This window comes from Phyllopteryx taeniolatus, chromosome 8 (genome assembly GCF_024500385.1).
Source record: "Phyllopteryx taeniolatus isolate TA_2022b chromosome 8, UOR_Ptae_1.2, whole genome shotgun sequence".
Taxonomy (NCBI): Eukaryota; Metazoa; Chordata; class Actinopteri; order Syngnathiformes; family Syngnathidae; genus Phyllopteryx; species Phyllopteryx taeniolatus.
In genome coordinates this window covers 2,228,576-2,242,645 of record NC_084509.1, presented here as the reverse complement: position 1 = coordinate 2,242,645, position 14,070 = coordinate 2,228,576, and the positions used below count along the sequence as shown (strand labels likewise).

The following is a 14,070-nucleotide window of genomic DNA, read 5'->3' as shown; positions in this document are numbered from 1 at the left end:
ATTGCCGATACATATTTAGCTCTACCTCGACATTGTTAGACTTTACACTAGTGACATTATTGCAGGGGTTTGTGTGCACTGTGCCTGTTTGCAGAAATTGATACCAAAACCCCAACAAAGACAGATATGATATGTTTATTATTTTTCATTTTTTGGGGGGAAAAAACAAACTAATACACTAAGCTATTGTACATTCAGAATATGTAAATAAAATGTCCTCATAAATGTAGAGAACATTGTTTTGTAAGACTTTATCCCAATTGAGGATATACTGTATACTGTAGGTTCAACTGTATCGTGGTTACTGTCTTTGAATTCAGCTGTATCAGACAAAAGTGTTGAGTACATACATAAGAGCGGCAACAAAGTGATAAGATTGTATATAATTTTTGAGGATTATTTTTGTAAAAATGTCTAAAAAAAAAAGTACCTTACAAGTAATAAAACCTTCAATACCCAATCCAAAAATGTCTTGGGGTGTATTGTTTAAAATGCAGGATTAAAAAAATAATAATAAAAAATAAACATTCCACATCTTCCTGACAGGCACGTTTGGTTTACATGTGTGAATCCATACCCGTATAGCACATCTCCTATAGATTAAGTGAAACATTGGTGCATTTGGGAAACAAACCTTTAGAACAAACATTTCCCACACAGTAAAACTCACACTCTGTCACCATAACACCCCCAAAAAACAATGTCCTAATTGACCCACATGTTACTTCTTCCATATTTTACGTGGACACACTCAAATTAAGACATGACCAAAATGGAGAAATTGCTTGATGTTGGGAATCGCTACCACAATGCTTCACCGCTAAAATTAAAGTACATACAAAAACAAAACAACAACTGTGACAGCATGATTTGACAGCCCGTGCCTGCAGCATCTAAATAAACAAACTTGTGAGAGAAGCAACTTTTCACTAGTGATGGAGGTCGGGTGTAAGGGAATGAGCCATGAGGAGATTTTAAAATACACAAAAGAAAAATGATCATTTCAGAGAATGACTAAAACTGAAAGAACGCTCAACAGGCCTTTAAAGCCCCCCCCCTCCACCCTCTGAAAACCATGCTGAGATTCTCCATAGCAGTCCCAAAGAAAAATAAAGAGCATTGACTCGAGCAGCAATCCTCTTAGTCGCACAGTGCCAGGCAGAAACAGGAAAGCGAGCGTGAGTCAGGCGCCAGGAGACCCCCCCCCCAAAATAATTGTAAAAAAAAAAATCGGCTCCATTCAAAAGCGTGTGTGTACTTCAAGTATCATTTGCACTGTCACAATGAGTTGTGTGGAGAACTTGTTCCAAAGTTTAGTCTTCCTTTTTGTTTACAGGACTTTGAATATTCTGGAAGACAAAGAATATTGGGGGGAAACGTTACTGTGTAGTTGTTGAGGAATACTTGGCTTGACGCTAATGTAAATCAGCTTTTCGAAAAAAAGCATCACCTGAAGCTCTTGATGTTCTTTAAGCAGTCTGTCGTACTCCCTGGCAAGACCATACGTCTGTTTCTTCAACCCGTCTGCATCGCTCTCGGACTTCTTCAGTGCTGTATTTTACACACCAACACACAGGGATCAAAACCCAACATCAAAGCCGACTGCCAAGATTGAACAAACAACACAAATGGTTAAAAAAATTGTGAAGCGACGTATTGTTTGTTCTACCACTGTGGTAAGTGGCAGTTTGTGCAACCAGCAGCGCAGGCTCTGACATGCTCGAGGGCAGTGGATGTCAATGAATTAATTAATGTAGCCAAGCTACACACAAACACAAAAAAATATAGTACAGTGAACCCCTACTATTTGTGAGGATGAGTGCAAATAGAGACAATTGATAATTGGATAATTGAAGCTCATTATAATTGCATTTGGGGGAAAAACATTTTTTTTTTTATTTAAACCCCAAAAATTCTTGAATAAGTGGGGATAAACTGCCAATAAGTGTTTTTGCGGACAGTTCCCCCGTGAAAAAGAAAAACGAAAAAAAATGAACAATTAAATCCAGGAACCGGTGAAATCCACGGGAGCCGAAGTACGCAAGGGTCCACTTTGTGTCCTGCTACCAACACCCTGCTACTTGTGCCACATGGAATCTGAAAACTTTGGTCCACAGCTAATCACCGGGCACATTTTAGGGCTGGGCAATACAGCCTAAAATTCATATCACTGTATAAATGGAATCCCTTCACGCCAATGATTTATTATATAGCGCTATATAAACTATAAAAATTATAATGGAAGTATTTCTCAAAAGGTTACAGTCCCTTAGCTAAACTAAATATACAAAATACCATTAAAAAAATAAAATAAAATAAAAGAATGTCATTTTGAGGACATTTATTAACCTCAAAATTGAAACTCAGCACTCTAAAGTGCCCCTCCTTGAGCCGTCACCTTATTGTGGTGGAGGGGTTTGTGTGTCCCGGTGATACTAGGAGCTAAGTTGTCTGGGGCTTTATGCCCCTGGCAGGGTCACCCATGGCAAACCGGTCCTCGGTGAGGGACCAGATAAAGCACGGCTCAGAAGACTCTTGGAAAACGTTTTCCCTTCCCCGGATGCGGGTCACCGAGCCGCCCTCTATAGCCAGGCCCGGAGGTGAGGCTCAAAGCCAAGCGCCTGGTGGCCGGGCCTGCACCCATGGGGCCCGCACGAAAGGGTAACATGGGCTCATCACCTGTGGGAGGGGCCATAGGGGTCGGCTGCAGTGTGAACTGGGCGGTAGCCGAAGGCAGGGACCTTGGCGATCCGGCTACAGAAGCTGGCTCTAGGGACGTGGAACGTCACCTCTCTGGCAAGGGAGGAGCCTGAGCTAGTGTGTGAGGTCGAGAAGTTCCGACTAGATATTCTCAGGCTCGCCTCCACACACGGCTTGGGGTCTGGTACCGGTCCTCTCGAGAGGGGTAGCCTCCCGCCACCTTCGGGTGGGGGATGGGTCCTGACTGTTGTTTGTGTGTATGCACCAAACAGCAGTTCAGAGTACCCACCCTTTTTGGAGTCCTTGGCGGGGGTGTTGGAGAATGCTCCTGCTGGGGACTCCATCGTTCTGCTGGGTGACTTCAATGCTCACGTGGGCAATGACAATGAGACCTGCAAGGGCGTGAATGGAGGGAACGGCACGTCCCCGATCAGAAACCGAGCGGTGTTCTGTCACCGATTGCCCATAATGAACACCATGTTCAAGCATAAGGTCCAAGGTCCACACATGCACTTGGCACAAGGACACCACAGGCTGCAGTTCGATGATCGACTTTGTGGTCGTGTCATCGGATTTGCGGCCGCATGTCTTGGACACAAAGGTGAAGAAAGGGGCGTAGCTATCAACTGATCACCACCTGGTGGTGTGTCGGCTCCGATGGTGGGGGAAGATGCAGGTCAGACCTGGCAGGCCCAAACGTATTGTGAGGGTCTGCTGGGAACGTCTGGCAGAATCCCCTGTCAGAAGGAGTTTCAAATCCCACGTTCCGCGGAAGGCGGGGGTCATTGAGTCTGAGTGGAGCATGTTCCGCACCTCCATTGCTGAGGCGACCGACCAGAGCTGTGGCCATCATCATAAATATCTAATCTACCAATATACTTTTGACCTTAAGAGTCTCCTCACTTTTTTGCATTATTAAAAGCCTTTAAAAAATATATATATTTTCAGGGAGCTGTAGAGGATTAATGGCATTTCAATTTGTTTCATTGGGGGAAATTTGATTTGCTAAATTGCGGTACTAGCTTCGTCACGCAACAAATTAAACTCTTGGGTCAAGGCACCAATTCCTTTGGCAATTGGCTTCATGTTAATGACTTTGCACAAAAAAAGTGTCTTACGGAAAAGACACAGCATGTTCCCTGACCGTGTTTGTTTGTACATGCAGTATATTGCAAGTACAAAAGTAAACCATTTTTCAATGAACACAAAAACAATTTTCACAATTTTCAGGATGATGACACTCACCTGTGGTTCAATTCTTCTTCTTTTATCCTGTAATTTAGCTTTACCGGACTTGTATGAACGAGTGTGTACTCCTCATTTTTGCAACATTAATTTCTTAGAAATGAAATGGACGTACACATTTCAAAAATATCAAATATGGCTCACATATGTGGGAGTATTTTAATCATACAGTCTAGTACCCCGCATAAAATACTGAGTCTGAAAGGAAACATAGTTTTCTAACAAATCTGTAGGTGTTGGGGTACTCGTTTAAGTGGAACACTGTCAAATGGCACTAACCGTCTTCTGAAGTCTTCAGTTCATCTTTCAGTTTCTCCACCTCTTTCCTCAACAGCTCCATACCCTCTGCAGTTGCTTTGTCTCCTGTCCCCTCCATCAGAGCCTGAAATGATACGTCGAGGACATACCGTTACAAGAGCTGGGTGGCATCCAATTAGCCATCAAAAGTGCATTCAGTGTCAATTAAAGGGGCCACTGCTGGGGCATGGAGGTACGACATTGGGAGTGGAACTTCCACCAATTGGTGAGAAAAAAAAAAAAGATCTTGATGTATTTATCTACTGGTATGTATCTATATCCATCTATCGATCTATCTATCTATCAGCGGCGGGTACCTCCTTCAGCAGCTCGTTGTCCTCCAAGTACTTTTTGGCAGCTTTGTTAGCATTTTCAGCCTGTGCCTGCAGAGCAGCAGTGGTCCCGTACACGGAAGCCAGTTGGTTTATCAAGGTGACCACTCGCTTCATAACCCTTTTCATCCAAATAAAAACAAAAAAAAAAGGTTTAAACTGACAGTTTTATTTATGTTTGATCTGTCTGAGAGTGAAGCAAGACTCACAGCCAGAGGAAGACAGCAAAGCCAGAGATGTAAAGGTTCCGCTGGCCCCGGAAAAGCTTCATGTGCATGTGGTCATGCATGTTGGGCAGCAGCTTGGCGTCTCTGCCGAGATCTTTAACGGAGTACTTCCTCACCTCACGGACCGCATCTACGGGAGGAGGTGCAAGCCAACAAACACCGTTCATAAGCTCCAAATTCTCAAAAACACATTTTTTTGGTGTAATTTCAGATCATTGAGCATCTGTAAAATAAAATAAAAAACAATGACCACAGAACCTCAAAGTTATTGTGACACAGAAATAACAAAAGCTGGGGAGTTGTGACACTCCCCTGGCTGCTCAGTACAATATGTGACACATTCAACATGTTTTCGAACTACAGAACGATGGCACGGCCCCTCTTGAGCCATAAACCCAGATGGCCTCCAGCAACTTATAGACTGGTCGAGGCTAATGGGTGTGCCGGCCTTGCAATCAATACCAGGAAGACCGCGAGTATGCAGTAGCCAAGTAACCGTCATGCTAGAACACATACGTTCCTTAATAAAAACCTCGCAGTCAAAACTAAAGTCTCTGTGTATGAGGCAATGTGTGTCAACATTGCTGTATGGTTGTGAAGCATACCGCCACCATATTAGGGTCCTTGAACGTTTTCACATCTCTTGCCTCCGATGTATCCTGGGCCTACTTTGGTGGCACAAAGTTAAAGCACATTAGGTTCACACTGTGATAATATGGAATTTATTTTGGAATATAAGAGTAGCTAAGATAAAATATTTTGCTAATACAGTCAGCCAGAGCTGCTGGGCTTTCCTGTCATACTGTGTTGTGTGTTTTTGTAGGCACATTAAGGACTAAAGTCCTGCTTTTTTTTTTTTTTTTTATTCCTCATTCCAAAAAAAAAAAAACACCAATCAAGCAACACTGAATGGGTGGCAACAATGGGGAAATTAAATGCCAGTATTTTGATAGTAAAACACCCATCAAATGCATGAATAATACTGAAATATGAACGTGTTCACTTTTGGACTGGTGAAATTAGTTAAAAATTTTGAATGAGCAGAACTAGCTCATTTTTTGGAATTGTGAACTGAACTTTGAACTAGTTTTTCATAGAAAATTAACTTTCCCAACAATCACAACCACAGGACTGAAAAGTTATTGTGACATAGTAGAAGCATAACAATGAAAGAAGTAGCTGCAACTCTAACCTGGTTACTCAGTACAACATTTAGCATAAGTTTGTTTATCTTGTTTTCCCCCCATTTTGATGCCACCACAGAAGGGTAATGGTGCTTGCAAAAAGGAAAAAAAAAAAAAAAAAAAAAGTTGAAGACAACCATGGAAACTTGTTGCCACATACAGTAGCATAGAAATGAAAGCTGGAACAATTCTGTCCTGGCTGTGACCAATTCCAATAATTATTTGTATGAAAAACACTTCTCGGCTACACATTTAAAACAATCATATGAAAAACAACAACTACGGCGGTAAATGAGCGTGCCGTGTGGGGACATATTCTTGTGCTGCGCGTCCTTCGTAAGCCCCTGCACAGTTTTATGATGGGGACAGATTGACTCTGGGACAGATTCTTTGTAATTTGGAGCGGAAAATGTATCCTGAATCCCAACAAATCAACGTTCAGGCAGCATTCTAGAATGGGTTGTGCTTGATTAACTATTTGTTTACTTTGAATTTATTTTTTATTTTTTTGTAAATCCTAAACAACGACCCACTTACCAAGGAAAAGGACAATAAGTATGATAATCATTGTAAGAAAGACTTTGTTCCAAAAGCGGGCAACCGGGCTCCAGATTCTCAAATTGAAAGCGCTCTGCCATCTGAAACACACACACACACACGCAAAGTTATCACACTTGATCCCTCAAAGCTGGGTACACACAAATCGATAATTGGGCTTAATTTGACCCTGACTCGCCCCTTCCGATCAAAGTCAGCAAAAGGACTTGTCAAATACTGATGCTAAACATGTAAATTTACAATTGTTTGAGCTGTTATAAGCAACTTTTTTTTTTTTTTTTTTAAACGCAACCCACACCACAAGATAAACGCCCAGCATATTCCTTTAGAGACATGTGAAACATGCTGACTTGATCAAAAAGGTTGGAATCGGGATCAAAGTAGACCCAGTTATCGAATTGTGTGCACCCTGCATGTCCTTTTTTTTTTTTTTTTTTTTTAAGGTTTAGTCTAAAACATTCTGCATCACCTCTTAGCTGAAATGAAGGGCAGACACAGGATGACAAGTATGCCTATCTCCATATAAAGGAAGAAGGCCACAGCGGTCCATTGCAACGTCATCTCTCAGAGGTGATGACAACTTGGAGAGAGAGAGAGAGAGAGGAAAACAAAAGAGCAACAGGGCAAGATTAGGGAACACTGGTTTTACAACCTGCGTCATCTTGCGACAGGTTCGAGAGAAGGCGTGGTCCATCCTTCACTGAGCATTTTCTACCCGTATGTCAACACCATTTGGGCTCACTAACTCTGAGAAATAAGTTTAAACAGTACATGACACGGCGCAACGCCATCTCAAGCGAAAAGTGTGACGTGAACTACTCCTCATAAAAGGCACGACTGCGGCTCCATGTGACAATCATACTTGTTCACATTTCCCGAGCATGGCAAATGTTCGAAAGGGACTTGTACCCTGATTTAAATTACAAGCCGTTTTATTTTTAAATATCACAAAGTTTCTTACACACGAAAAACGCGGCTTGTTGACTTACAGGCAAAGCTCACAATCGACGACTAAAAGAAAATCAACTTTTGACTCAACAATAATTGGGGGCATGAAAAGTTCTGTCCGTCTGCTTTCTACACTTCCCGTTCATGCACCCCACAACACTTCCGGTAAGCAGCTCTTCCGCTGCTTCCTTTCAAATTAAAACTTAAATGCACTCATGTTTTGCGCGTTATGGCAAAAACACGCCACAGCAGCAAAAATGTTGTCAACCATACGATAGTAAATGCTCTCCGCTATTAACGAAGGTACTTTGTATCTCCCAAACGGCTCATTTAGTTCTTAAAATGCTCTTGTTTTGAAGGTAAATTACATCTGGCCTGCTTCAGTCAACATCATTAATTTCAGTGTTTTCATGTGATGGATCATGATTGAAAAAAAATAACATCAGACATCAGCACATAGGGGTCAATATATAGTTTTATTATTGACAATGCTTCTTTTGAAAGCAATACGCAGGTTTAGCCAACAGATGGAGCTCTTTTTGAGTGTGTCCAACACTTCGAACCAGTTAATTATTTTAGGCCAATTGTCTCAAGGTGATTCATTGCTTCAAAAAGCCTCGGTTTCTCTATCCCTAGCAACACGATGCTACCATTCATTAATTAACGAAAATAAGCGTGAATAACCCGATAACTCGTGGTCGGCTATTGACTTCCATAGGTTTTCTGCCAACCGAGACACCACATGACCATTTGGTGACATCACGGCGAAGGCTCCCATTAGTGCGCCTCAAGAGCCTCTATTTTTATTTTTGGATTTATTCTTTTTGAAGGGGACCAACCATCCTGGTCTCAATGAAGATTTTGACCTTTCACCCTTCTTGTTATCATGGTGCCATAAATGTTTCAGAAATAATGAAACCTGTTAATTATTGTATAAATGTTAGCTGATTTATGTGGATGTCCATAGAATTCTCCTCGCTAGGCATTATATGTGCCACTAATTTATTCATAATTTGTTTTTGATGTTAAAAATTTAGTTTACATATTTATTTTATTTAATAATTGGATAGGCAGCACAGCGGATGACTGGTTAGCATACCTGCCTCACAGTTCTGAGGACTTGGGTTCAAATCCGGCCTCCCCTGTGAGGAGTTTGCATGTTTTCTCCATCCCTGTGTGGGTTTTCTCCAGGTACTCCGGTTTCCTCCCACATTCTAAAACATGCATGGTAGGTTAATTGAATACTAAATTGTCCGTAGGTGTGAATGTGAATGGTTGTTTATATGTGCCTTGTGATTGGCTGGCGACCAGTTCAGGGTGTACCCTGCCTTTCGCGCAAAGTCAGCTGAGATAGGTACCAGCACGCCCAAGTGAGGATAAGCGGTTTGGAAAATGGATAGATCAATAATTGGATATCCATTCATACATATTCTAGTGTGAGTGAGTGTGAATGGCTGTTTGTCTCTACATGCTCTGCGATTGGCCGGGGACCAGCGCATGCTATACCCTGCCCCAAAGTCAGGTGGCATAGGCTCGAGCTCACTCACGACCCAAATGAGACAAGTGCGATTGAAAATGGATGGACGCTCATGTTCCCCAATCATGCGCTGAACCATATGTGCTCTGGAGGTAGTCTATTACAGCTGACGTACTACATAAAGAATTGAATACTTTTCTCTCAGGCTGAGCGCTAACCCTATCAAGCATGTAGATGAGATGATTGTGGAAGCAAGTAAATGGAGTGCCCTGCTGTACAGAAATGTCCACCCAGTCCCATATACACTCCAAAGGTGTTTCTTCATGGCCTGCGAACAAGGCCGGGTTAGCGAGTAACCCTCGCGCTGCCATCACACCTAGAACAAATCAAAAGGAAATTAATTTCAACTAAATATTTTCACAGAAGCAATTTGGATAAACAAAAAAAAAACACAAGTCTCACCATCAACACCAGTGAGCTGGTGAACAGACTCCACATCACATGGGTACTTTATGTCCCCGTTGGCAATGACCGGAATGGGCACGCTGTCTTTGATTGTCTTTATGGCGTCGTAGTGTACTGGCTGGTGGCGCTCCTCCGATGTACGACCGTGCACTGTTATCCACGATACACCTGCTGACTCAGCCTTCTGGCACAGATCAACTGTCTTCCTCAGGTCGTCGTGAATTCTACAGATTAAGTCAATTTGATTGTGATTATCTTTTAAAAAAAAAAAATTTAAACCAGGACTGAATAGCTTTCTCTTTTACCTTATTTTGATGGATGTTGTATAGTTTGGATTGTCCACTTGGTTCCTGACATGTCTGACCATGTCTTTAACCAGTTCAGGGTTGTTGATAAGACACGCGCCATATCCTGCGGACATGGCCCATCTGAAAACAATATATTTTATATAACAGATGTACAGTGGAGCCTCGATAAAACAGACCCCGATATAATGGATATCGGATAAAACGGACCATCACGACGAAACAACGTGCCCAAAAATAGTTTCCAGTTGTCACTTAAACCACCAGTGACTAAGTCTGTTAGTTCCAGAATTGGCCATCGTTGTCTCCTGGCGCTGTGGCACAATGCAGGCAAAGAATGGGACTGACATACTTCCATGTCGCAGATATAAAAAAAAAAAATTTTTTTTTTAAATAGATCCAATTCCAAAAGACGTGCCTGCCCACGTGGCGGGGAAAAAAAAGTGCTTCACTGTAACGGACAATCGGCTATATCGGATGACGTCCACCACCCCACCCACATTAGTGCGTTCTATCGAGGGTCCACTGTATATTAATACTACCATATTGAAGCTGCCTCATGTTACTAAACGTAGTTATTCTAATAGCTACTGAGATCAAAATATGGTCAAATGTAAGGCTGGATTTACACTGCATGGTTCAAGTGACACTTTTCAGTTTTCAGACACCCTTAAATGTTTCACTCTTTGTTATATTGCAGCCTTCTGTTAAAATCGTTTAAGTTCATTTTTTTTCCTCATTAAGGTACACACAGCACCCCATATTGACAGGGGGAAAAAACATAATTGTTGAAATCTTTTCTGATTTATTAAAAAAGAAAAACTGAAATATCACACAGCCATAAGTATTCAGACCCTTTGCTGTGACACTCATATTTAACTCGGGTGCTGTCCATTTCTTCTTATCATCCTTCAGATGGTTCTACACCTTCATTGGAGTCCAGCTGTGTTTGATTCTACTGATTGGACTTGATTAGGAAAGCCACATCCCTGTCTATATAAGACCTTACAGCTCACAGTGCATGTCAGAGCAAATGAGAATCATGAGGTCAAAGGAACTGCCTGAAGAGCTCAGAGACAGAATTGTGGCAAGGCACAGCTCCGGAGAAGGTTACAAAAACAATTCTGCTGCACTTAAGATTCCTAAGAGCACAGTGGCCTCAATAATCCTGAAAAGGAAGACGTTTGGGACGATCAGAACCCTTCCTAGAGCTGGCCGTCTGGCCAAATTGAGCATTCGGGGGAGAAGAACCTTGGTGAGAGAGGTAAAGAAGAACCCAAAGATCACTGTAGCTGAGCTCCAGAGATGCAGTCGGAAGATGGGAGAAAGTTCTAGAAAGTCAGCCATCACTGCAGCCCTCCACCAGTCGGGGCTTTATGGCAGAGTGGCCCGATGGAAGCCTCTCCTCAGTGCAAGACTCATGAAAGGCCGCACGGAGTTTGCTTAAAAAAAACAAAATTTATTAGAAATTATTGGCCTTAATTCTAAGTGGCATGTGTGGAGAAAACCAGGCACTGCTCATCACCTGTCCAATACAGTCCCAACAGTGAAGCATGGTGGTGGCAGCATCATGCTGTGGGTGTGTTTTTCAGCTGCAGGGACAGGGAGACTGGTTGCAATCGAAGAGTGCTTCACTGTAACGGACAATCGGCTATATCGGATGACGTCCACCACCCCACCCACATTAGTGCATTCTATCGAGGTTCCACTGTATATTAATACTACCATATTGAAGCTGCCCCATGTTACTAAACGTAGTTATTCTAATAGCTACTGAGATAAAAATATGGTCAAATGTAAGGCTGGATTTACACCGCATGGTTCAAGTGACACTTTTCAGATGTTTTGCTCTAAAATGAGACAATTGGGATATGCGTCATGGCAGTGAAAATAGGACCCCTATAGAATAGAATAAGAAAGGACCCCTATAGAATAGAATAAGAATGGAACTTAAAGAAGGGAGACATGCACCTCTGGGGGCATCCACAGTTAAGGTCAACTCCATCAGAGAAAGGTGCAACTGCACACGTTGCATCAACCAGAGTCTGAGCATCGTGGGCAGCAAACTGCACAATCAGGGGTCTGTCACCTATGGCAGACAATGAACAGAAGTAAGAGTACAGCATTAAAAAAACAAAACAAATAAAGTAGCGATCTATTCGGGGTGGGCGATAGAAATTGCCTTCGATATAATTGTGAACGTTGCTTTAACGATGAGAAATTTCACATTATCGAGTATTCATATCGTCTCTAAAAGAAAACAACCAAACGGGTGCATGGACAGCATAGAAGGAAGAGAGAAAAGAGGAAGTGCATTAAGTCTTCATTCGCAAAATAAGTAGACATGATTCAGTCATGTGACTCAGTGGGAAGCAAAAGAGACTCTCACTTTCAAACTAGTGGGCCGAGCAACCTTTTCAGGAGTTCAGAATCAGAATCTTTATTTGCCAAGTATGTCAAAAACACACGAGGAATTTGTCTTAGCAGCTTAAGAAGTGGGTCAATTGAAACAATGGACCTCATTGGAACGCCTGCAGCCTATAGTTTGTTGTTCGCCAACAGGAAAATGACACAGGCCACTCAATGTAGGTGCTGGCTTCCCAAACGCAGCCAGTTTAAAACCGAGACAAAGAGAATGGACCATGCTGTTTCGATCATATATTAACTGGAGGATGTATTTATTTTGGAAAACATTTACAAAGAAAACTGCCCTGTCAAAATCATCCCGACTGGTGGTGAGGCTAATGGACGAGCTAGCGAGCATAGTCCTACTGCCGCAGCTGTTTGTAAGTAAATACTGTATTTCAATATTCCATCACCTATCACCGACTGCTTTAGTTATTTGAACTATGCTCTGTATTACCAATATCAGCTGCTAAATTTGTCACCTGGAAAAAACTTTTAAAAAAAGATTCCGCATTCATTCATCCAAGACTTTGGCTAAAGAAGAGACGACAAAATCTGCATAACACACACGAGTCATCAAGCAAACACGTACCCTATGACAAAAACAAGTAAACGTTGGCAAGACATAAAGAACGTCATCAACGCCATTTCTTTCTGCAGTGTTCTAGCCCAATTTGTATGCCAGTGTGTGCTGTAGTTACAAACTTGTCTATTTGGTTTAAATATTGAATTGGTCTTACATTTTGATGTCATCTTAATTTTGGGACATTTGTTTACATTTTTTTGCTTAACAAAAGCTTAGCTAATATACTATTGTGCAAACCTAATTTGGCATATTCTCCTGTACACAAGATGGAAATAACTTGTTGTAATTCATTGTTAAACATTGCCATACATTATCCTTGTGCAGTGTTTTGTAGATGTTATGAAACACTTTAAGAAGTAAACAAGCGCTGTTGTTCTGAAACGCTGTGTCTATCACTAAATGTCATGGCAAGCAAGTAGAGATTGACACAATTTTTTAAAAATAGGATATCGTCAAATTATCGTGATCGAGATATTTACCCCTACGATCTATCAGTCGTGCTCGACAGAGGCTGAATTACTGCTACTCACACTCATTTGTGGTGAATTCACTGTCTCTTGCTTTGACGGATCGCACAAAGTCGGACGCAACTATCATTGGAGTGAAGCAAATGTCACAGTTGTACTTCCTCACCAATGACCTGAAAGCCAGCCTGTGGAGAAATGATAATACAGGACGTCATGAGTCACTGGCCAGCCACTGCAATATGCACGAGGTTTAAAGACAAAATTTATAGCGGAAATGATTTGCCACTGTCAGAAATACATTAAACAAACATGATAGTGTGTTGGTTGTAAAATGCAATGGCGCAGAACTGCACTGCATCAAAAATGACATGGCTGCCTTTAAAGGAGGTAGGCTAAGCAAAACATTACAAAACGCCTCAACAGAAGTTAACGCAGAGACGAAAATCCATGACAAAGGATCAAACATACTTTGAATATCGAACCATGGGCGCACAAATCTTGACCACATTTCCTTCTTCAAACATGCCCATCACGCTGTTGGAGTTCGTGGTCTTCATCGTTGGCACTTAGCATAAGCAGCTAACGCTCCTCGGTGCCCACTGGTCGATTTTGGCGAAACACCCCTGTCAATTTTCCTTTAACCGATTCAAATCCAATCAAACATCAACACAGTTTTGCTAGGAAAGCTACAGATATTAGCAAAGGTTTAGATTCGTGTTCAACACATGTACGCAAAGGCTCTTGCGTCCAAGACGCCGGAAAATGTGGGCGTGGCCTGTGAAAACTGACGCCCAAAACACAAACAAACAAAAAACGTCAAAATAATTAAGGGTTGCCTACCAGTTAGAAATACTTAAAATGTGACAAGACAGA

At 41.9% G+C, this 14,070-nt stretch overlaps 1 protein-coding gene across 1 annotated transcript; it reads right to left on the bottom strand.

The window, feature by feature from the left end:
• Window positions 1-119: 119 nt before the first annotated feature.
• dus4l (dihydrouridine synthase 4-like (S. cerevisiae)) lies at window positions 120-13,972 on the bottom strand. Its single transcript, XM_061782430.1, has 13 exons — window positions 13,666-13,972; window positions 13,261-13,382; window positions 11,710-11,827; window positions 9,739-9,861; window positions 9,431-9,657; window positions 9,082-9,344; window positions 7,013-7,104; window positions 6,523-6,623; window positions 4,784-4,931; window positions 4,560-4,695; window positions 4,225-4,327; window positions 1,451-1,551; window positions 120-1,349 (listed from the first exon to the last, which is right to left on the bottom strand). The coding sequence occupies exons 1-13, from the start codon at window positions 13,752-13,754 to the stop codon at window positions 1,314-1,316; spliced, it is 1,659 nt and encodes a 552-aa protein (XP_061638414.1). The 5' UTR covers window positions 13,755-13,972; the 3' UTR covers window positions 120-1,313.
• Between the last annotated feature and the right edge of the window lie 98 nt (window positions 13,973-14,070).

What these genes read in the sequence shown, in the direction of transcription:
- dus4l (XM_061782430.1), bottom strand. Translation starts at nt 13,754, where the DNA reads ATGAAGACCACGAACTCCAACAGCGTGATGGGCATGTTTGAAGAAGGA. An exon ending in CCCATGGTTCGATATTCAAA is followed by an intron (nt 13,383 to 13,665) that starts GTATGTTTGATC and finishes ATTTCTCCACAG; the next exon opens with GCTGGCTTTCAGGTCATTGG. An exon ending in ACAACATCCATCAAAATAAG is followed by an intron (nt 9,658 to 9,738) that starts GTAAAAGAGAAA and finishes CTTAATCTGTAG; the next exon opens with AATTCACGACGACCTGAGGA.